This window comes from Rissa tridactyla, chromosome 4 (assembly GCF_028500815.1).
Source record: "Rissa tridactyla isolate bRisTri1 chromosome 4, bRisTri1.patW.cur.20221130, whole genome shotgun sequence".
Classification (NCBI taxonomy): domain Eukaryota; kingdom Metazoa; phylum Chordata; class Aves; order Charadriiformes; family Laridae; genus Rissa; species Rissa tridactyla.
In genome coordinates, this window is record NC_071469.1 from 21,479,638 (window position 1) to 21,500,028 (window position 20,391).

The 20,391-nt window shown below is 41.6% G+C and overlaps 1 protein-coding gene across 2 annotated transcripts in view; it reads left to right on the top strand.

Annotated features, from left to right (window-relative positions):
* LRP5 (LDL receptor related protein 5) overlaps window positions 1-20,391 on the top strand; it is a 164,473-nt gene that overhangs the window by 99,134 nt on the left and 44,948 nt on the right. For both annotated transcript variants that reach the window (XM_054198037.1, XM_054198038.1), the window contains exons 8-9: window positions 18,176-18,392; window positions 19,937-20,226. In XM_054198037.1, the coding sequence (XP_054054012.1) occupies window positions 18,176-18,392; window positions 19,937-20,226 (507 nt within the window). The remainder of the gene's footprint in view (window positions 1-18,175; window positions 18,393-19,936; window positions 20,227-20,391) is intronic.

The following is a 20,391-nucleotide window of genomic DNA, read 5'->3' on the forward strand; positions in this document are numbered from 1 at the left end:
AAAAGCAGCTCCAGTAGGTGGAGCTGATCCCCAAACTAGACAGACTGCAGCTGCTTAGCATGTGGCTGACTGTCTTCATGTCTTTATCTTCTCTGCCCCAGCCAGACCGGTAGGCTCATTTTGGTTGGCCACCTGGGCAGCTGTCACTCTGGTTCTGCTTTGCTTCCCTCCTTAAGCTCTGCTGGGACAGACTCCTCCTTTTACTCTGGTTGAGGAGGTAATGTGGATCCTGGTCATACCAGAAGTGACTTGCTGAAGAGGAGAAAGATCTTGCAGCTCTCAGAAGTCAAGCTGAGCACAGTTAGATTCCACAGTTCTGACTGGGTGTTGCTTGCAGTAAACTGGCAAAACAACCCTTCTTCCCTTCTCCCCTAAACAAGAGGCACATATCTGCTGGCCCCTCTGAGGGACTACAAACTAACCAGGTCCCGTCTTGAGCTCTTCCTGACCAGTGACCGCAACTTACCATAGGATCAGAGAATAGTTTATGTTGGAAGGGACCTTAAAGATCATCTAATTCCAACCCCCTGCCAGGGCAGGGACACCTCCCACTAGACCAGGCTGACCAAAGCCCCATCCAGCCTGGCTTTGAACACTGCCAGGGATGGGGCATCCACAGCTTCTCTGGGAAACCTGTTCCAGTGGCTCACCTCCCTCATAGTGAAAAATTTCTTCCTGATATCTAATCTAAATATAGCCTCTTTTAGTTGAAAACCATTACCCCTTGTCCTATCACTACATGCCCTTGTAAAAAGTCCCTCTCCAGCTTTCTTGTAGACCCCCTTTAAGTACTAGAAGGCCGTAATAAGGTCTCCCCGGAGCCTCCTCTTCTCCAGGCTGAACAACCCCAACTATCTCAGCCTGTCCCCACAGGAGAAGTGCTCCAGCCCCCTGATCAGCTTTGTGGCCCTCCTCTGGACCTGCTCCAACAGGTCCGTGTCCTTTTTATGTTGGTGAACTTAATCGCTGGAAGGCTACATGATGCGATGACTTTCTTCTTTTTAGAGAAGGAATTCTAATGTTGATGTGTATCACTGTTGAAGCTCACATCACTGATTAATTACTGATAGTTGTTTTCTCTCTATAAACAGTGCTAAGCAGAACTATATCAGGATGCATCTGGCTGTAGGTTTCTCCTTCCCATAGGATAATGGAGGCCTTAAAAATTGTGTTTCATCTGTAGCTATTTAGACAAGTCGTCTTTTTTTTTGGGTCCCCAGAGAGCCTTCTGAACGGTTTGTCTGATGGGAGAATGCCTTCCTGGCCACCTTATTGCAATAAAGAGTGTGTGGTTTTTGGTTTTGCAGATATTTGTTTTTGTAGCTATTTCAGAGTGTTTTACAATGGAGTTGTAAACCACTGCTGGGGAAATGTGTACAGAAATTAATCCCTTTCAGCTAATTATAAACAAATAATAAATAAATAAACCCGTGAAAAACAGACGTGCAGGTGGACATCCGAGGACCTAGCTTTTTGATGAGGCTGGTCTCATCCCTGAAACTCTTACATCCTTTCATTCAGTGCTCTTTCCACTGAATGGCACATCCACCTTCAAGCCAGCAGTGCCGCGCAAGGTACGAGATCAAAAGGATAGCTGGAGCTAAAGCAGGAATGCCGAGCCCTTTTTGGAACAGGAGTAGAATGCTTCACAAGTGCTTGGAGCCAAAGTTTAAATCTAACCTTCGGAAAGAAGCTGAATGTTTGTGTCCATGAAAACTAAAACCATTTTTTTTTTACAGGCCTGCAAACATGATGGAGATTATCATGTGAAAAAAAAAACAAACCCAAACCCAAAACATTGGCAATTACTGAGGTTGCTAAATGAGCAATTGCTACCATGTGGGGTTGGCAGAGATCCCTGGTAAAGGATAGAGGGGGCGTCTCCACAGCCTGTTAATCTATTTCAGCTGGTAGTTGGGACCTTATACCTAGAGCCTCGCAGGTGGCACGTCTCCTCAGAGGTGGACCTCAGCCAGCGTTCTCTGGAGCTGGACTTGACCCTTGAGTGAGAGGCCAGAGGGAACGATTTATACGCGTGAAATATGAATGTAGCACAGCGTCTTATTCTGAATAGCTGGTATGCTTTTGCTGCAGACTTCTTAAATGAAAAGGCAGAAGGTAGCTAAAACAGCCTGTCTAGCCTTTTTATGAGCTGCTTTGTTTTAAAGTTGGCTGAAGGAATGAGTGGAATATTAGCTGTGATATGTTGAGGAAGACTGCGTGGTGACTGAACAACCCAAAAAAAAGGAGCTTGACTCCTCGGTACAGTTTATGAAGAGAATAAGGCAAGTGCAACACCAAAATCAGATGTTACACTTTATTTTTTTAAGTATGTTTGTTTCCTGATAAAAATAGACCTCTTCTTAAAGGAGATACATTTTTGTTGTCAACAAGTGTACGCATAAAGAGGGTGCGTAACCCTGCAGAGACTGGGGGAAATAAGTCCTGTAGTGCAATGAACAGGGCACTGGGAGCCAGTGAAACCATGGTCTTGTGTTAGGAAGCTCCCCCCTGCCCCCCATCATGTGCTTTTTCTGTAATTTGGATCCCAGGGCCGCTAATTCACTTGATTTCATTAACCAGAAACTCTAGGAAGAGCAAACTTAGAATATGCAAGTGGTTTCCTAAAATTAATCTAAAATACGTGCTAAGAGGGGGGTAGTGATGTATCTGAGAAATATTTGTTAACTAGTAGGCTGTTCTCTGACCTTTCAAAAGCTGGATCTGATACCCATGTCTCAAACTAAGATCACAAGAGTGTCCTGAGCCCGCGCAGTACCGAGGGAGAGAAATATGTTTGTTTTTCTCTTTGGTACCACTCTGTTGCTGTCAAGGGTTTTTTCATTACAATGGCAAAATGAGTTTTAGACCCAGGACATACTTGGTGTGAAGTATCCTGCCAGTTTACCATGTGGCATGTAGATTTGCCCAACTACATCAACAGTTCCTCATCTTTTTTCTAATGAGGTGAGGTTTTTAATTGACTGGAGCCACATAGATGTGACAAAAAGGAAGTCTTGATTAAATCTGTGATAATAGTGCAGAGGTTCTTCCTCTTCTACTACAATATGGTTCATGGAGTGTATGAAAAGATGGGGGACCATGAAGGGAAATAAGATTTCAAGAGTGGGTGTGTCATCTGTTATGGGATTATTACTTCAAAATATGCTTACAAACACTATCTAGGAAGATGCAGCTTCTGGCTACATATGGGAGGCTTTACACCTATGGGATGGTATTAACCCCTAGATAGCAAAACCAAACAGAAATGATATATTGTTAATGATACGTGTATTTTAAACAATGCCCAGAAAAATATCTGAAATCTACGTTTACCTTAACAAAACGAGGTTTTAAAAGGTACTTTTTTTTAATCTAGAAGAAAAATAAAAAGTTCTGTAACTAGACTTACCACGGTGGAGATTTTTTTTTTCTTAATCTAATTAAATCAATTTAAAGAAAAAGAAAACGCTGAGAATTTTTTTGTTGTTGTTATGGTTATGTTTGCGGCTTATTAACATAATTGCACCAAAACTGGGATTGAAGTTTCTTGTTTTATAACAGTGTTGCGGTTCTCAGTCGCCACCGCAGCTGGCGGATTGTCTGTTCGCAATGCATTCCATATGTGCTGGAGACCACAACATGGAGTGATTTACAGGGTACAAGATGGAGTGCAAATAATGGAGGTGGGAAGCACTCATTTCTGCTTATTTTTTACAATAGAAAGGCTTCACAAAAGAGCAGTCACACAGAATCACAGAATGGTTGAGGTGGGAGGGGACCACTGGATGTCATCATGTCCAGCCCCTGTGCTCAAGCAGGGCCACTTCGAGCTGGTTGCCCAGAACCATGAGTTTTCGGTTGTTCAGGACCAGAGAGCTCAGAGCAGCTCACTCTTGGGTTTCCTTCCTACCTACAGCTTTCAAGTGTTTCTTCAGTGGGACTTTAGTGACACGGGCCCCAGGTCAGCTGGTAGCATACATCCTGAGTCAGGCAGGAGTGCTGTGTTTCGGATGCGTTACCCAGAGTACACAACACGGGTGGAAATTCCTTACTATGGCAGCTCTGGGAGGACGGCACGTGGTGTGGTATGAAACTCACTGATACAAACTCAGCGCTTTCTGAGTAAAATCAGTGGAAAAAAATTCATAGGAGCGCTTTGCTTCAGGTGACCGTGGCATTCCTGATTTGGAGACCAAAGCCTTCAAACCAGATTGACCCCAAAGTGTTGAGATTGGTTTAAGTCAGCACTATAGCTGAGAGAGGACAGGAAAAGAAGTTAGTTTTACCCTGAATCAAATCCGTGGTCTAGCTGACAGTACAGCCACAGAAATGCACATGCTGGCTTAGGAGGAAATGTGGATGAGCAGCAAAGGCTGATGTGTAGGAAAGGTTCTTGGACCATCTCTTCCAGTGGCTTAAAATTCTCATCAAGTTGTGGGGCTACTGTGTTAATAAAATTTTAACCTCATCTAATGTTGAGAGAGGTGAATGAGCAGCTTAAACCTCTGGCTTCAATTTTCTCAAGTATGTGAAGCGAAGCATTCACCTGGGGAAAAAAAAAAGACTTTAACCTTCTCATGGATACCTGTCAAACGGCACCGGCTTTTGTAGCTCTTAATCCAAAGCAAAAGGAACATCAAATTGAAGAACTTTTTCCTAGGAAGCATATCAAATAGTTTTGCACTGGTAGCAACAAGAGCCAGGAGAAACAGTTTTCTTTTTCTTGCCTTCACGTACCTCTGAAAGAAGCAGGCAAAGGGAATTGGGAATCTTAATACACGTTTCTAGAGGTACTAACTTTAGAAGAAACAATACTGTTTGAATACTGTACTTCAGTTTTTCTTGGCTGGAAAATGGGAAGATTTTTTTTTTTCCTTTTTTCACAAAAATATTTTCAGAAAACATTCTTTGATTATTTAACTGGTTTCACAGAATAAGCTTTTAGGTTCATTTTCCAGTAGAATGTGATTTCTTTTCTAATATTAGACCTCTGATTCGTAAATGGACCCTTGCGACATCTTTCAGTTGTGCCATTGACCTCTTCTGAGCTAAGAATAGGCTCCTCTCTAATTCCTTGTTTAAAAAATGAGAAGAAAATTGTATTGCCTTCATTCTCTGTACTGAGATGAACTGCTGCTTTCTTTTTGAAGCCTTAATTCAGGCAAGGCTGACACAGGTAGGTTGGAACCAAACTCAGAAGAGGTGAATACTTCTGTGTTAGTCAAGCAAGATCAGCGCTCCTCATAGAATAACTTAAATTATAGTGTCCATCCCTCAGGACCAGATTAATGTTTTAGTATTCAAGGAACCAGCCTGGCAGTTAAGTTAGCTGGGGATTTCTGTGAAATGTTGGTAAAGGCTGTCATTTGCAATTAAAGCTAAATCCTTAAGGCATTTGTGTTAATGGATGAGGCCAGTGAAAGAGGCTGAGTTTAAAATGACCTCATGCTTTTTTGCTTTGTTACGGTTTATAATTTTGAGTATGTGAAATTTGACTATTTTAACAAGGTTAAGATAATTATCTGTAATGTATGTTGAATAAATTGCCTTTAGGATTAAATTAAATGAGCATATTTTGTTTGCAAATCTAAGTATTTGTGGCCCAAATCCTTGTTCAAGTAACCCTTTTTTGGTGATTGTTCACTTCTTTTTTGTTTCAAAATAAATGCTTATTGCAGGAATTTAATGCAGAATTTTAGATTTTTTTTGTGTGTTTTTGTAGGCAGCTTACTGGTAATTCCTTTAAGCTTTCTTTATTGTTGTCAGAACTTCCAGCAGGTTTAAATAAAGCTTAAGCATATGTTTCCGATTAATTTGTAAGCTTTCTGTAGGAATATTGGAAAGTAGACCGATAATATGACTACAAATATTTTTGTTTCATTTAGAATACATGCTTTCATGCTGCTTCCAAAAAAACAAAACCAAAGCAGTGTAATGCTGTGTATTCTTAAAGACACTCACGCAAAGAAGTGCTGTAGTGGGGTTATGCATTTATGTTGCAGCAGCAGATAGAAGTTGCATCCAAGTTGAATGCTGTTGTGCTCGCTGCTGTACATGCATATTATATTTGGCAGAGTTCCTCCAAAGCCTTTAATAATGTACAGTATTTGCATTTTTTTCCAGTTCTCCCTTCCTTTCCACCTCTTATTTCTCTGTCTGTTGAAAGTATTACGAACCAGAAATGTCACGTCCGGTCTAGATGCAGACTCTGCCTACTACTAATGAGAGACACAGCTTTCGGTTTGAATTAATCAGTTCCAACTATCTATATCTCTGCTTGTTCTTGAGATTTGCGTTGTTTGAAGACACATTAATAAGATCTCGGCAAGAAGTGGGTGCAGCTGATTATCTCCTGTGGTTCTTCCCTTTTATTTGAGAGCGTGAGTACTGCTAAAATCATACTTGAGCTCAGGGGCTGAGAGGATTCTAATTTGGAGACTCTTCCCCTCCTAATTAGGTTCGGAAGGTAGGAAACACTTTGCTCAGATGATCATTCCCAGTCTTTCTAAGGCAACTTTTACTTCTTGTTCCTTTCAGGACTTCCTATTACATTGTTGAGTTAGAACTTAAAAAAGGGCATCTGGGGTCAGACCAAAGTCCATGTACTCCTAGTATCTGACTCCGACAGTGAACCAAAACAGGTATCTGCAGAAGAGGAGAAGCTGGATGTGCACACGCTATTTACCTCAACTACTCTCTCATCTTTCAGATATTTTTAAGCGCAGGATTTTTCCCTTGACAGAGGAGGGAAACAATTGATCCATACAGTTTGGGTGCTGCTGATGTACTGTTAGAAGAGTGTATTTGTGGCTCACATTAAATGCTTTATTTTTTTATCTACTACCCTGTCACTGTTGTTCTAGCCTGTCGAATGCCTTGCACAAGTCCGGGTAGATGATGTCTGTTGCTCTCCCCTTATCCACCAAACCTGTAACCCCATCGTAGAAGGCGTTATTGCAGGAGAGAGTCATTGGTGAGCAGATCACAGGTGCGAGGTGGTGTTGGGTCAGTTTTTATTGCTTGGCTTTGCAGACTTGCCCTGTGGGTGACTGAGTCACGTGCGCAGATTCTATTTTGCCCATTTCACCTGGGACTGAGTGTCTTCAAGTCATGCTGGTTTCACATTAAATAAGAGCTTTTGGGACATTTGCATAGGAATAAGAGAGCACAAGCATTATGATTTGTTTCTAATTAACTGTCAGCCCTCTAAGGTACAATTATCAACTGTATAACATATAAGTCTTCAATTATTTAATGTATTTATTATTTTAGAATACATCCACCAATTAATTTTAAGTATAAAAGCACTGCTACTGTTTCAAAAGGAAAGAACTCGTCTTGTTACCCAGTGAGGCACACTGTAAAGACATCCTTGTCCCGTGGGTCTGTTACATGGCTGAAGATGGTGTGATACAAGTTCTTTGCATCAGTGCCTGCAAGCGGTCCCTGCCCTCCCTCTCTCATAGCCTGTTCCCACTCTGTTCCGGCTGGCACAGCAGTTTGTGCCGCCATGTGGAAAACCAGAGCAGGGATCTGATCCAGCTGAAAAATAACCAGCCAGAATGGTTTATATTTTTCTGTCTCATACGTTTTCTGCCACACAAGTAGTTGTGCTGACATGGCAAGAAGGTGTCAGTGTGACTAAGGGGCAGGAGGGAAGGTGGCATCTGCTCGGACTGGTCTGGCACTGCCTGCCAAATTTTAAGCTGTGCTCTGAAAGATATATTAGTTTGGCTTCTTTCTTTGGTGTTGAGAAGTAGTTTGAACAGACAAGGCAGGGTTTGGAAAAGAGGAGGAAATTTTATCCATGCTGTGCACATGGAGAAATAGTGTTTGGAGAGATTTGGTGATTTACTTTTAGATTCATTTTGCAGTAGAATGTGATTTCCACCTAGGATCCATTTTTGTCTGATATTTGAGCTGTAAAACCAAACCAACCTCCCAATACCTGAGTTAACTGCTCAACTTTGAATAGAAGGGACTGTTAGGTACTTTTGGAGTGGAGTTCTTAATTATGATCTCGGACCAGCCTGATAAAGGCAGAGAAGACTCTTGCAAGCTGGAGCTGACTGTAGCTAACTCCCTGAAGACATTGTGTATGTCTGCTCTTCTGTCTTCTCTTAGATGCTAAATATACCTCTTTTATTTACTTATGTTGGGGTACAGGGAATCATGCCCTAAAAAATCTGCCTTGTAAGGTAAAGGGACATCCTAAATTTCAGCTAATCTCTTGACTCCACGATTTCATATTGGTTTGATCTAGGAAGCTCTTGATGAACAACCTTACTTAGATCTACTCTCAGTAGCCTTCTACATATCTCTGACTCTCTGCTGATTAGGCCTAGGGCCTTGGATTGAAAATAAGCTGTATGACGTGGACTGAAGAATTTTTATTTTCTTGAGTGAAACCAGACCTATATACGAACCATGGGGAGGCTATTTTTTTATTTATTTTTCTTCCAGTAAGTGGAAAATATTGCACATTAACCTCACTTTGAAAGGTTATTCCACCTGGCAAATGCTCTCACTTAGCTGAGCATGGGAAGGGAGGTATGTTGTGGTGAATCCAATGTTAGATTGGCCCTTGAGTCTTGACTTCTCAGTGTTGCTTGATGATTCAAGGCAGCTTCTTTCCTATGCCTCCGTTGTCCTGTCAAGAGAAGAGGAGGGTGTTATTTTCCTTTTTGTTAAAGTATACTGAGCTCATCTGGTGAAAACGCTGTTTAAGAACTAGCCTGGGACAGTTAGCTCATACAACTGTGACATCTACATCAAAAATGTAACATTCTGAGCAATTCCACTGATGGTCTGACCTCCAGAGAGGGCTGCTGAAGAGAGAGCAATGTAATGGAGCGTCTTCCTGTGTTACGTTTACCGCACAAGAGAGTTTGAGTTTTGGTTGCAGAAGTAGCGGCACCCTCCCTGCGCAGCACCACAAAACACATTCTGTACCACAGTTATCAGAGACAGGGCCTTCAGCAGGACTTGGTTTCCTGTGGTGAACCTAACGGGCTGAGCTTCAGAACATCCTCTAAGGGTGTCTCCATCCTGCCAGACTTTGGCCTGAGAAGGAAAAGTAGCTTTATTTGAAAACAGATCAAGACTGTGCTGGCCAAAAGTTTTAGTGTGTTTTGCCTTTTAAACCGCTTGAAGGAATGGAGACCATCTGGTAACCACATTTTGTTGATGACTCGCTGAATGATACCTTGCCTAACTTAGTAATATTAATTGTGTCTCAAATAAATATGATTTATAGTAGTGCTTACCTGAAGTGACAGTGGAGTGCAGGCATCTTATCAAGGCAGGAGAAATTTTGCTGTGATTGGTTCTTTCAGCAGATGCATTTGAGCTCTGAGAGGGCTTGCATGTCTCAGATCGTGCTGTGCTGAAGTACCCGGCTTAGTTCTGCAGGAGCCAGCGATGCAGTTGTGTTAGCACAGTATCTTAGCCTGGGCTCTGTACGGCTGCTGATACTCCAGCTAACTGTGGACAGCCTAGTTCAGGTTTCTGTGCGTGGCTTTTACTTGTGTTTTGTTGACATATGCCCTACATGGTGGTATGTAAGACTGGATTTATAGGATTATTCTAATGCAGTGCTTCTTTAAATGGTACAAAACAAGAGAATCATGATCAGAAATTGCTGTTTACTTGGGCCAGGAAGCTTCATGATTTGACGAACTGAATGAATATTTGTAGATGCATACAGGAGTCCTTGGACTTTCTTTGCCTCCCTCCAAGAAGGCATTGTGTGTCCACTGCCTTTGGTTGTATTTGTATTGGATTAGTATTTCGTCTGTCTTCCTCTGATAGAAATATTTGTTTGATGAGACAACTTTGATTCATTCAATTTCTGAGGAAGAACTAAGGGAGGTACATGAGACTTGGCTAATCGATTACTAAATGAGAATAAAAGCATCCGTTCTTCAAGGTGTGGTGCCATGAATAGATGGACACATCAAATAATCTAGGATCTATTCTTTTACCTTTGACTTCCAATGGAATTTCCAATTGACACTTGGAGCATAAGGGATTCATCGTTTGGCTCTCTGAAGCACTGTACGTAGGTATCACAGTATGAAGAGGATGTGAAGAGCTACAAGTGGCTTCTGATAATTGCACTGTGGTGAGGTTAAGAAAATGAGAATGTTAATGATTCTCCAAGGCAAGACGAAGAAGCTGAGTTCTGAGCAAGAGGTCCCACTGTGCTGGTCAAAACACTTCTAGCTTAATCTTAGTTTACTGTGGACAGAGGTTGACTGCATGAGACCTAGCATTGTATGCAAAACATAGGTAGAAAGACCACAAGTGGGAGTCACGACTAGACCAGTGTTTCTCAATCAGTTGTGCATGCACCTCTCATTATCCGTAAGATCAAAAATTATTTAAAAAAAAAAATTTAAATCCATGTATATTTGGGTAAGCAAATAAAAAGGAGGAAAACAGGAGTAGTAAATACCACGTTCAGCTTAATTTTTATTTCGTTGCAAGTTAATGTTAGCTTGGTAAGACTGGGCAGGAGGCAAATCTTTTCTTTGGAAGGGTTGACCAGCACTGGTGCCACTTCCTGCTTCAAGATCAAGTGTAGCTGTTATTCTTGACATCCTTTTGACTTTTTAAGGAATTCTAGTTGGCTACTGAAATTGCAGGTTTGGTTTTTGCTTGTTTACCACAAATTTTTTCTCACATCAAGCTAATTATTTTATTTTTTGGTCTTTATTTCATGTTGTACATATAGGTTATAAATGTGCTTGCAGTCCCAATTTCATCAGCAGGAGTACAACATAGTAAATATTTATATGATGTGTTATTTCCACAGACTTTTAGCTGTTTTTAGAGTTGGGAAGATGTTTGGATTTGGAAAGAAGAGGGTAAAGATCTTACAGGACTATTGAAATCCCTTTGAAGAAAAGATAAATCAGGAAAGAACTGAGAAAAATTAAGATATGTGCATTTTAAAAATATTATTGTAAAAAGTTTAAGTTCTTCACCTTTCCCAGACTAGTAAACTAGAAGTTGGAAAGGCATATTGTTTTCATAATGGATGTTAGCTAAATTTCAGAGTTGTCCCATGCCTATGTAAACTTCACTGATGGTGGTCAACATTTCAGAGTGAAAAAGTGTTTACAGGAGGTAAAATTTCCCTGAAGTGTATTAAATAAGCAAATTCTACCTAAAAATAAAACTGAAATCGTAATACAGTAGATCCTCTATGCTCTAGGGTCTAGCCACCAGTTTCCATAAATTATTTTGAGAATGTTTGTGTTTAACTTTTTCCCCTTTTAAGGAGTTTCGAAGCATGCCATTGTGTTCCTGCTTATGAAAGATAAGTTGCAGAATCGACCAGCTGCACCCTTAATCCTTTGATATCCTGTAAGCAGAACAAAGTTTTGGAAATGTCAGGCTGATGTAACTCATATGGAGAACATTAGCTCCTCCTAGATGAGGTTTGTAAAATATAAGTGGGTTAAAAATCACAATCGTGTTAACACAACCTTTCCAACAAGAAGAAATTTATCCATCTATCAGTATCTGTTAGAACTTAACTACATGTGCTCGTGTTTTGAAAGTCTGTCTGAAAATGCAATACTCTCTCTGGAACTAATAAGATTTTGTGAAGTCCTAGGAGAATATCAGGTGTGGTGGTGATTTGATATGGAAAAATATGAACAGATCAACACTGCAAATAAATAACCACTTCACCTAATGAAAATAAGAATATATTTTGTTTATATTATTCCCAGAGAAAATGGGAGATCATTATACATATTATTTTTCATAATGTAAATTTATACTCTGTTGAATTTGGCATCTTTGTAGGTGTTGTATTGTTGGTTTTTTTAACAGGTCACTACTTAACTGTCTTACATTCATTCGATTGTTGAGAATTTTATGTGTGTGTGTAAGACTATCAGAAAAAGTTTTGAGTATAGGCTCTTACCAGTGGCTTTAATTTGGTATTACACACCAGCTACTTTGCTTTGCCTACCTGTAGGACAGGCAAGGCTGCTCTACCAGCCATGGCGTACCACCACAGCTGCACGATAGAGCCTAGCAGCAGGGGATGGTTTGCCATTACTGCTGGGTTTTGGCTCTAGGAGGCTGTAGAGGTACTTGTGAGGGAAGGCTGCCAAAAAGAGAGTACTGACGTTCAATAATCCTCCTCGGAATTCTCTTTACTGAACATCTCAAAGTGGCTTTTGCATTACGAGTGAAAATATGGCCCACATGCGTAACCATAGAGAAGTATCTTGTCATGCTCTGTCCTCAACAAGCTAAAATGACATGTTCTGCAGTGAGAAATGAGGAAATGTCTTTTAGAGAAAGGAAAAGAATATCTAGGAAGAAGGTGGTGGTGTGTCATTACATGCATTTGCAAATTGCAAATTGTTATCCACAGTTCAGTAGGAGTGTTTCGCTCACAATGTTGTATAGATTCATCCTCTGTGCTCTCTTGGTTCGTAGCTTATTCTAAATGTAGGTGGGTGCTGATCATAGAATCGTAGAATTGTTAGGGTTGGAAGGGACCTTAAAGATCATCTAGTTCCAACCCCCCTGCCATGGGCAGGGACACCTCCCACTAGACCAGGTTCCTCAGAGCCCCATCCAACCTGGCCTTAAAAACTTCCAGGCATGGGGCGTCCACCACCTTTCTGAGCAACCTGTTCCAGTGTCTCACCACCCTCATGGTGAAGAACTTCTTCCTAACATCCAGTCTGAATAGTCCCATCTCTAGTTTTAATCCATTCCCTAGTTTGCAATTGATAAATTTGCTTTTGATAGTTTGCAATTGGCAACCAGCACTAACACCTATGCAATGTGAGAGTTCAGAAAATAAAAATGTACGCCGACATCAAAACTTACGTGAAATGAGAATGATCTGAAAGAAGAGCCGCAATAGTACATGTAGGATTAATCCATGAAGTATAATGAGACTAGAAACCTGAAGAATTTTATTTATGAGTCAGCTTTTACCAAGTAGCCAGGTATTGTCAAGGTGGACAGAAATTATTGACAACCTGGAGGAACTGCTTTCTAAATTCTCATGTCTTACTCAAGTGTTTGAGGCAACAGATTGCCAAGAGACTCAAGTATTCTTTTTTTGTGGAAAATGGCCAGATATATCTGTTGTCTGTCCATCCCCACCCTTTTTTTGATATATGGGTTCTGGTACCCTTTGTTTTAATGTTATTCTCTTTTCTGCTTGCTAGTGTCTGCCAGTACATGCCTGGCATTAAGCCCCTTCAGACCAGAGGAAAAAAAAGGAGTTCACTTTTATCCTGAAGCATTGGTGAAAGGTGGTTGTGCATCAGCTGTTGGAAGTGTTGACAAATGGCTTATACTCAGCTGAATATAGACTGTGGTACAGACTTCTCACAGCTGCTTTGCTGTTCTCTTTTGGGGGCAGGCTTCTTTACCCTACAGAGTTTTCCACTTCTCTCCATTTTTCTTTGTCTCTTTCTTTCCCTGTTGACTGCCACCCACATGATTTGTCTCACAAGTTCTTTCTCCAGCCAAATAAGACTGAGCATTGTTCACTTGAGATGCCTTTTTAGAGTCTTCTGGTGAGAATCATTAGAAGCCATTCACAGAATCACAGGATGGTTGATCTTGGAAGGGACCTCTGGAGGTCGTCTGGTCCGACCCCCCTGCTCAAGCAAGGCCACCTAGAGACAGTTACCCAGGACAATGACCCAGATGGCTTTTGAATATCTCCAAGGATGGAGACTCCACAACCTCCCTGGGCAACCTGTTCTAGTTCTCAGTCCCCCTCATGGCAAAAGAAAATGTATCTCTCCACTTTCATGGGGGAAGAGGAATAGATCCCCAAGAGAAGAGTCGTAGACCCACAAGTCCACCACGTGGGTCTTCTAATCATATGGCAGTCATGTCATTTTACCATCGCCAATCTGCTGTGTCTGCTTACTGTTCACATAGTGATTTAGCTCAGCGCAAGAATTGATTTCCATTTGACTACAGCTTTGTCTGTAGCAATTGAATAGATTTTGTTTTATCTTAATGAATTAAATATAGGATCAAGGTGGTTCTCTTTATTGTTCTGTCAAAAGACATCCTATATATATGCTGAATAGTTGTTTTTTTCACAGCTGCGCCTGAAATATAATTTGACTACACGAATCACACTGATATGTAGAATTTAATTGCATTGTTTTACTTTAATCTTCTTCAAAGAGCCAAGAGCTTTTGAGTGTTATATATGGAAATACTTGTTAAATCATTTTGCATACACTGCAGCAGCATCTAAAAAAAAAAAAATCACACTTTATCACCTTATCGTGGGTTTTGTGTAATTCAGTTCATTAAGGCATTTGATGTTGATTTCCTTTTGCCCACAACAGATTTTAGCTGAGCTTGACGATGCTTCATTAAGAGATTTGTCATTGAAGTCTTAAGACTAATCAGGGGCTTTTAGTGTGTGCCTCTGTTCAAGGGAGGCTTTCGGTGTTTCGTATGGAAAGCACTGCAGATTTAATGTTGCGTTTGTCCTTTGACGCAAGTCGAGATTCATTTATCAGTTATAGAAAGAGGATGAAAACCATGAGTAGAAAAAAGCCTATTCTAGTCTCTTTGTCCTAAATGATAAGGAGTGCACCTTTATGGCTTCCCTTTGGCTGCGGTTGGCAGGCTACACACCATTTCAGATACTAAATGATGAGTTAATATAGTATTTTATTAGCTGCGCTGTTTTAGTGAAAGGAGTTGTGCTTTCAGCCATATTGTGAGGCCTGCTTGTGGGGTTTTTGCATCCTCATGTTTTCGGTTAATATGCTAGAGTAGAGGTGAATCTCTGGGAAGATGGATGGCAGCAAAATTTGAAGGAAAGACGATGTATATGTACCTATAGTGAACTGCACATGGCAGCTCACTGTTGAGGCTTTGCCCTGGCTGCTACTCGAAGATAGCGTAATGGTTAGTTAGCATTTCCCGCCTTGTTGCCAAGAATTAGCTACCACTAAGAGGGCTCGATTACCTACGGCACAGAAAAATACTCCCCAGTCACAGCTGCCCTTTGCCTGCTTGGATTCATAGGTGTTCAGCCCGCACGACTCGGGGGACGTATGTTTGGGAGAGAGAGAGCAAACACTTAATCCATCGCTGCCTTAGCCAAAATATAAGCCATTAAGCGTTTTATTGCTGTCTGATTCCACATTTGTTATCTCCATTCCCACTATGCTTGAACAGCCATATAATGTAGGAATGCCACAATAAAGTTTCCCCGGAGCCTTCTCTTCTCCAGGCTGAACAACCCCAACTCCCATCCTTTCTTCATTGCAGAAGTCGTCCAGCCCTCTGATCGTTTTTGTGGCCCTTCTATGGACCCACTCTAATAGGTCCATGTCTGTCTTGTACTGGGGACCCCAGAGCTGGATGCAGTACTCCAGGTGGGGTCTCAGCAGAGCAGTGTAGAGGGGGAGAATCGCTTCCCTTGACTGCTGGCCACGCTGCTTCTTGTGCAGCCCAGGACATGATTGGCTTTCTGGGCTGCAAGTGCACTTTGCCAGTTCACGTCCGATATTTCTTCCACCAGTATCCCCCGGTCCTGAGATTGAGGAGGGCTGCTCAATCCATTCCTCCCCCAGTCTATCGATAATGCAGGTTGCCCTGACCCAGGTGCGGGACCTTGCATTTGGCCTTGTTGAGCTTCATGAATTTCATGAAGTTCAACAGCTTGGTGTCATCTGCAACATCCGCAGATGCACATGGATTTAAATAATGTGTGTTTCTCCATCCTTGGATCCACTCTTCATCTGGTGTATTTTAGTCAACAGCTCTAGTATTTGAATTATACTTTTACTGTCCATAGCTGTAAGTAGTTGGAAACGTGGTAGTTTGATCATCATCCTGGTGTCTTCTTTACTTAGTGTGGCACCAGTTTGGCTCCAGCACCTGAGAATGCATGATGAACTTTCGAACCTGCAATATTGCCTGTGGGATTGATACTGTTTCAAATAAGTGAGCATTTGGGGTTTGCCTGGACATGATGTAATGAGATAATTGCAGAACCATTTGGCTTCTAACCGCAGATACAGCCTTTTTTTTTAATGTACTCTATTTAGTTTAAAAAAATGAAAAGACATTAATCTTCAGTCTCTGCTACTTCTTCAACTAGTAGTAGAATTGTAGGTTGCTGGGCTGACACAAAACTCCCCTGAAACGTAGTTTTCAGAAGTGCCGGTGTAATTTTTAACTGTCTCCAGCAGGAGGCTTTTTTGTCTGGAAGGAATCCAGAGGTTTACAGTGTAGCATTTGTTCAAATTCATGTAAGCTGCTAGATAGTCTTAAAGTTCTCCTGAAGTTGTTTTCCTCTGCAGTTGAAGACATCTGCGCTCTGGCATTGCAAGACAGACTATGTCCCAGTGATGATTTTTGTGTATAGCGTAGGCAAATATAGGATGCAGTAGTTGATGGCTCGCCTCTGCTGTTTGGCTGGTGGTGGCTGGAAGGTCTAGTGCATGTCCTGGGTGTGTGTGGTGGGGTGACCTTGGCTGGAAGCCAGGTGCTCACCAAGCTGCTCTGTCACTCCCCCTTCTCAGCTGGACAGGGGAGAGAAAATATAGCGAAAGGTTCGAGATAAGGACGGGGGAGATCGTTCAGCGAAACAGACTCGACTTGGAGAAATTAAGTTTATTGGCAATCAAATCAGAGTAGGGTAATAAATAAATAAAACCAAATCTTAAAACACGCTCCCCCCACCCCTTCTTTCTCCCGGGCTTAACTTCACTCGTGATTTTTCTCTACTTCCTCCCCTGGAGCGGCGGTGGGGGTCAGGGAATGGGGGTTGTGGTCAGTTCATCACACGTTGTCTCTGCCGCTCCTTCCTCCTCAGGGGGAGGACGCCTTACACTTGCCCTGCTCCAGCATGGGGGCCCTCCCATGGGAGACAGTCTTCCATGAACTTCTCCGATGTGAGTCCTTCCCAGGGGCTGCAGTTCTTCACAAACTGCTCCAGTGTGGGTCCCCCATGAAATTACAAGTCCTGCCAGCAAACCTGCTCCAGCGTGGGCTCCTCTCTCCATGGGTCCACAGCTCCTTCCAGCACAAGTCTTATGAGGAGCGGCTGAGGGAACTGGGGTTGTTTAACCTGGGCGAAAGGAGGCTGAGGGGAGACCTTATTGCTCTCTACGACTACCTGAAAGGAGGTTGTAGCCAGGTGGGGGTTGGTCTCTTCTCCTAAATACCACGCAATGGGATGATAGGAAACAGCCTCAAGTTGCACCAGGGGAGTTTAGGATGGATATTAGGAAAATGTCTTTACTGAAAGGGTTGTCAAGCATTGGAACAGGCTGCCCTGGGAAGTGGTTGAGTCGCCATCCCTGGAGGTATTTAAAAGGCATGTAGATGTGGTGCTCAGGGACGTGGTTTAGTGCTGGGCATGGCAGTGCTAGGTTAATGGTTGGACTTGATGATCTTAAACATCTTTTCCAACCTGAATGATTCTGTGATTCTATTCTATGATTCTATCGTTGTAGTAATTGTTATGAAATAATTAACCAATAGCATATATATACACACATACATCTGTGGGGCTTTTCCCTTCTCCAGTATTACTTTGCCTTCTCTGCAGTTTTAGGAATACAAATTTATGTAAGTCAATACATATTCCACATCTTAAAGATCTTGCTTATCAGAAGAGTGAGAAAAACATAATTCGTTTTTTTGTAAAAATACAAAATTTCAAAAAGTGCAGATTCTACATGGTTGTCTTGTGCCCTGAACAAATTCTGATGGCTTCTGTTCCTTGTGATTGAGTGCCAAAGGTCACTTCAGCAATCCCTTGTTTCTGGGGAGAGAGATCACTAATGAGACCAAGACATGAACTGAGATTAAATATCTCCTGAACCTCACTCACATCCCAAAAAACATTCTCTTTGTGGTGGTCTTTGCACGTTTGAACTGAGGCAAGTTAAATTCATGTTGCTTAGCTTTTTCAGTAGAGAAGGGGTGAGACAAGGCACTTTCAGTCTTGTCATTCCAATGTGTTTCTCGTTCAACAAACCTAGCGGTATGTTCTTTTGAAAGAAGCATGCTATGAATTTCAGGAGATTATTGTGGAAAAACAGAGGAGTTGTCAAAATAGGATTGATATTGCCATTTTAATTGTACCTGTCTTAGAGAAGATTATTTTTGTCCTTTTTTCTCGTGCATCCCACAGGTCATAAATGTTGATGGAACAATGAGGAAAACCCTCCTAGAGGATAAGCTTCCACATATATTTGGTTTCACACTGCTGGGAGATTACATCTACTGGACTGACTGGCAGAGACGAAGCATTGAAAGAGTTCACAAGATAAAGGCTAGCAGAGACATCATTATTGATCAGCTGCCAGATTTAATGGGCCTTAAAGCAACAAGTGTTACCAAAGTGTTTGGTAAGCATGAGCAATCATAGGATGGATCTATAGTAGTTTCTAGATGGGCTTGCTTTCGTTAAGCAACTGTTGATTACTTGTAATGAGAAAAACTGTGGTCTCATATGTTTGAATCATTTTAAAGAACTGCACCTATTGTTTATTAAGTTGGCAAAATACGGTGTTGCAAAAGAAGTATGGGCTTCCAGTTTTAAGTGACATTTGACATAAGGCTTCCACGGTTTCCACTACACATTTTGAATATTTGTGAGGAGAATTTTATTCCTTCCTCCACTCTATAAGAATCCTTACTTCTGGTGCTCACAGAATTGCTCCATTTTCTGTTGCCTCTTCCCTTACAGTACAAAGTCCCAGTGATGTGCAGTTAGCAGAATGCTTTTAACTGTGTCGGGTGGGCTAGGCAGTTAGTGGCCATTACAACAGTGGCTCAAAGCATGTCACACTTAAATATTGACTTTAATACCTAAAACGTACTTAAATCTTAACAATTAAGTCTTGCCCATAGCATGGGATCAGCAGCTGGAGCTCCGTGTTCTTCCACTGCATCTCCTGAAAGGTGCAGCCAGTCTTTTATGTCCTCAGATTGCATTCTGCAGAAGTGTATGTTGCAGGACCTCCTGGCTTCAGGAGTAACTCATGAGATGCGTGTGTTCACCACAGAGCTGTCTACTACCTGGATCTGGGCATAGCAGTGAACAGATTTGTTGTTCAGCTGTTAAAATCACTGAGAATAGTTGCAACAGAATCACAGAAAGTAGGTTGTCAAATTACACCTTGCCTGGTATGTGGATTTCCAGCCTTTCAGGAAGCTTTATTTGAAGGATAATCAAGTCCTCAAGCTGCAAGTTACGGCATCAGCCTGAAATATGTATGCCCTAAAAAGGGAAAATTAAACCTGGCTGAGGCTGATCTTTGAGGGTTTTTTTGTGGTAACAGTCTCTAAATACCTAAATCCTTGGTTCCAGCAGGTGGAGAAAGTCACTCTCTTGGTCCTCACCTGCCCCTCCACATTGGGTCCCCATCTAGTCATGGTTATTCACACGAAAAAATAAGTGTGAGGTTGTGGTGATCTTGTTGGAACTGCTTCTGCTAATGAATCTTCTCAGCTTTAAATTAAACGGCTGGGAAAGAGCTGCATTATCCAGCTGTTTTCTCGCCATTTTGTATGGTTGAACATTTGTAAAACTTGGTTTCAAAGAGATACAAAGATGGGATACTTGGCCAGAAATAATCAAGCTGAACATGTATGTAATTACCTGCCTTCAGTGAAGGAATTTAATCTTTGAGGAAACTAGAAGGATATGTTTGTAGCTGTTATTTGTACTATAGGAGGGATAGGACCAGCTTCCTAATCCTTGTGTAGAAGGAAAGAAACAGTTTTGAATGTTTTTTTTTATAGAATTTACTGTTGACAACCCATAGTGCTAACTTATTTTGAAAAATTATAATTACACTGCATTTTTGCTCAGCCTCCCCTTTCCCCCCTGCCTCCACAATGCACCAATATCTGTTTTGTTTTGTTTTGTTTTGTTTTTTTCTTAAAGGAACTAATTCATGTGCAGACAACAACGGAGGCTGCAGCCACCTGTGTTTCTTTACACCCCAGGAGGCCAGGTGTGCCTGTCCCATTGGCCTTGAGCTTTTGAGTGACATGAAGACTTGCATCATTCCTGAAGCCTTCTTAGTTTTCACAAGCAGAGCAGCAATTCATAGGATTTCCCTTGAAACCAATAATAATGATGTTGCTATTCCTCTAACTGGAGTCAAGGAAGCATCTGCTCTGGATTTTGATGTCTCTGATAACAGAATCTACTGGACTGATGTTAGTTTGAAGGTATTACTGACGCGTGAATTCCCTGAATATAGAGCCACAGAGCAGTTACTTTGATCTAGCAAAGGTCTCTGTTACATGATCTGTCCTGCAGTTGCTAATGTTGTCATTGAATTGCATCCAAGGAGACTCTTGGAGATGAAGACAGTTGCATTGTTGAATGCACAG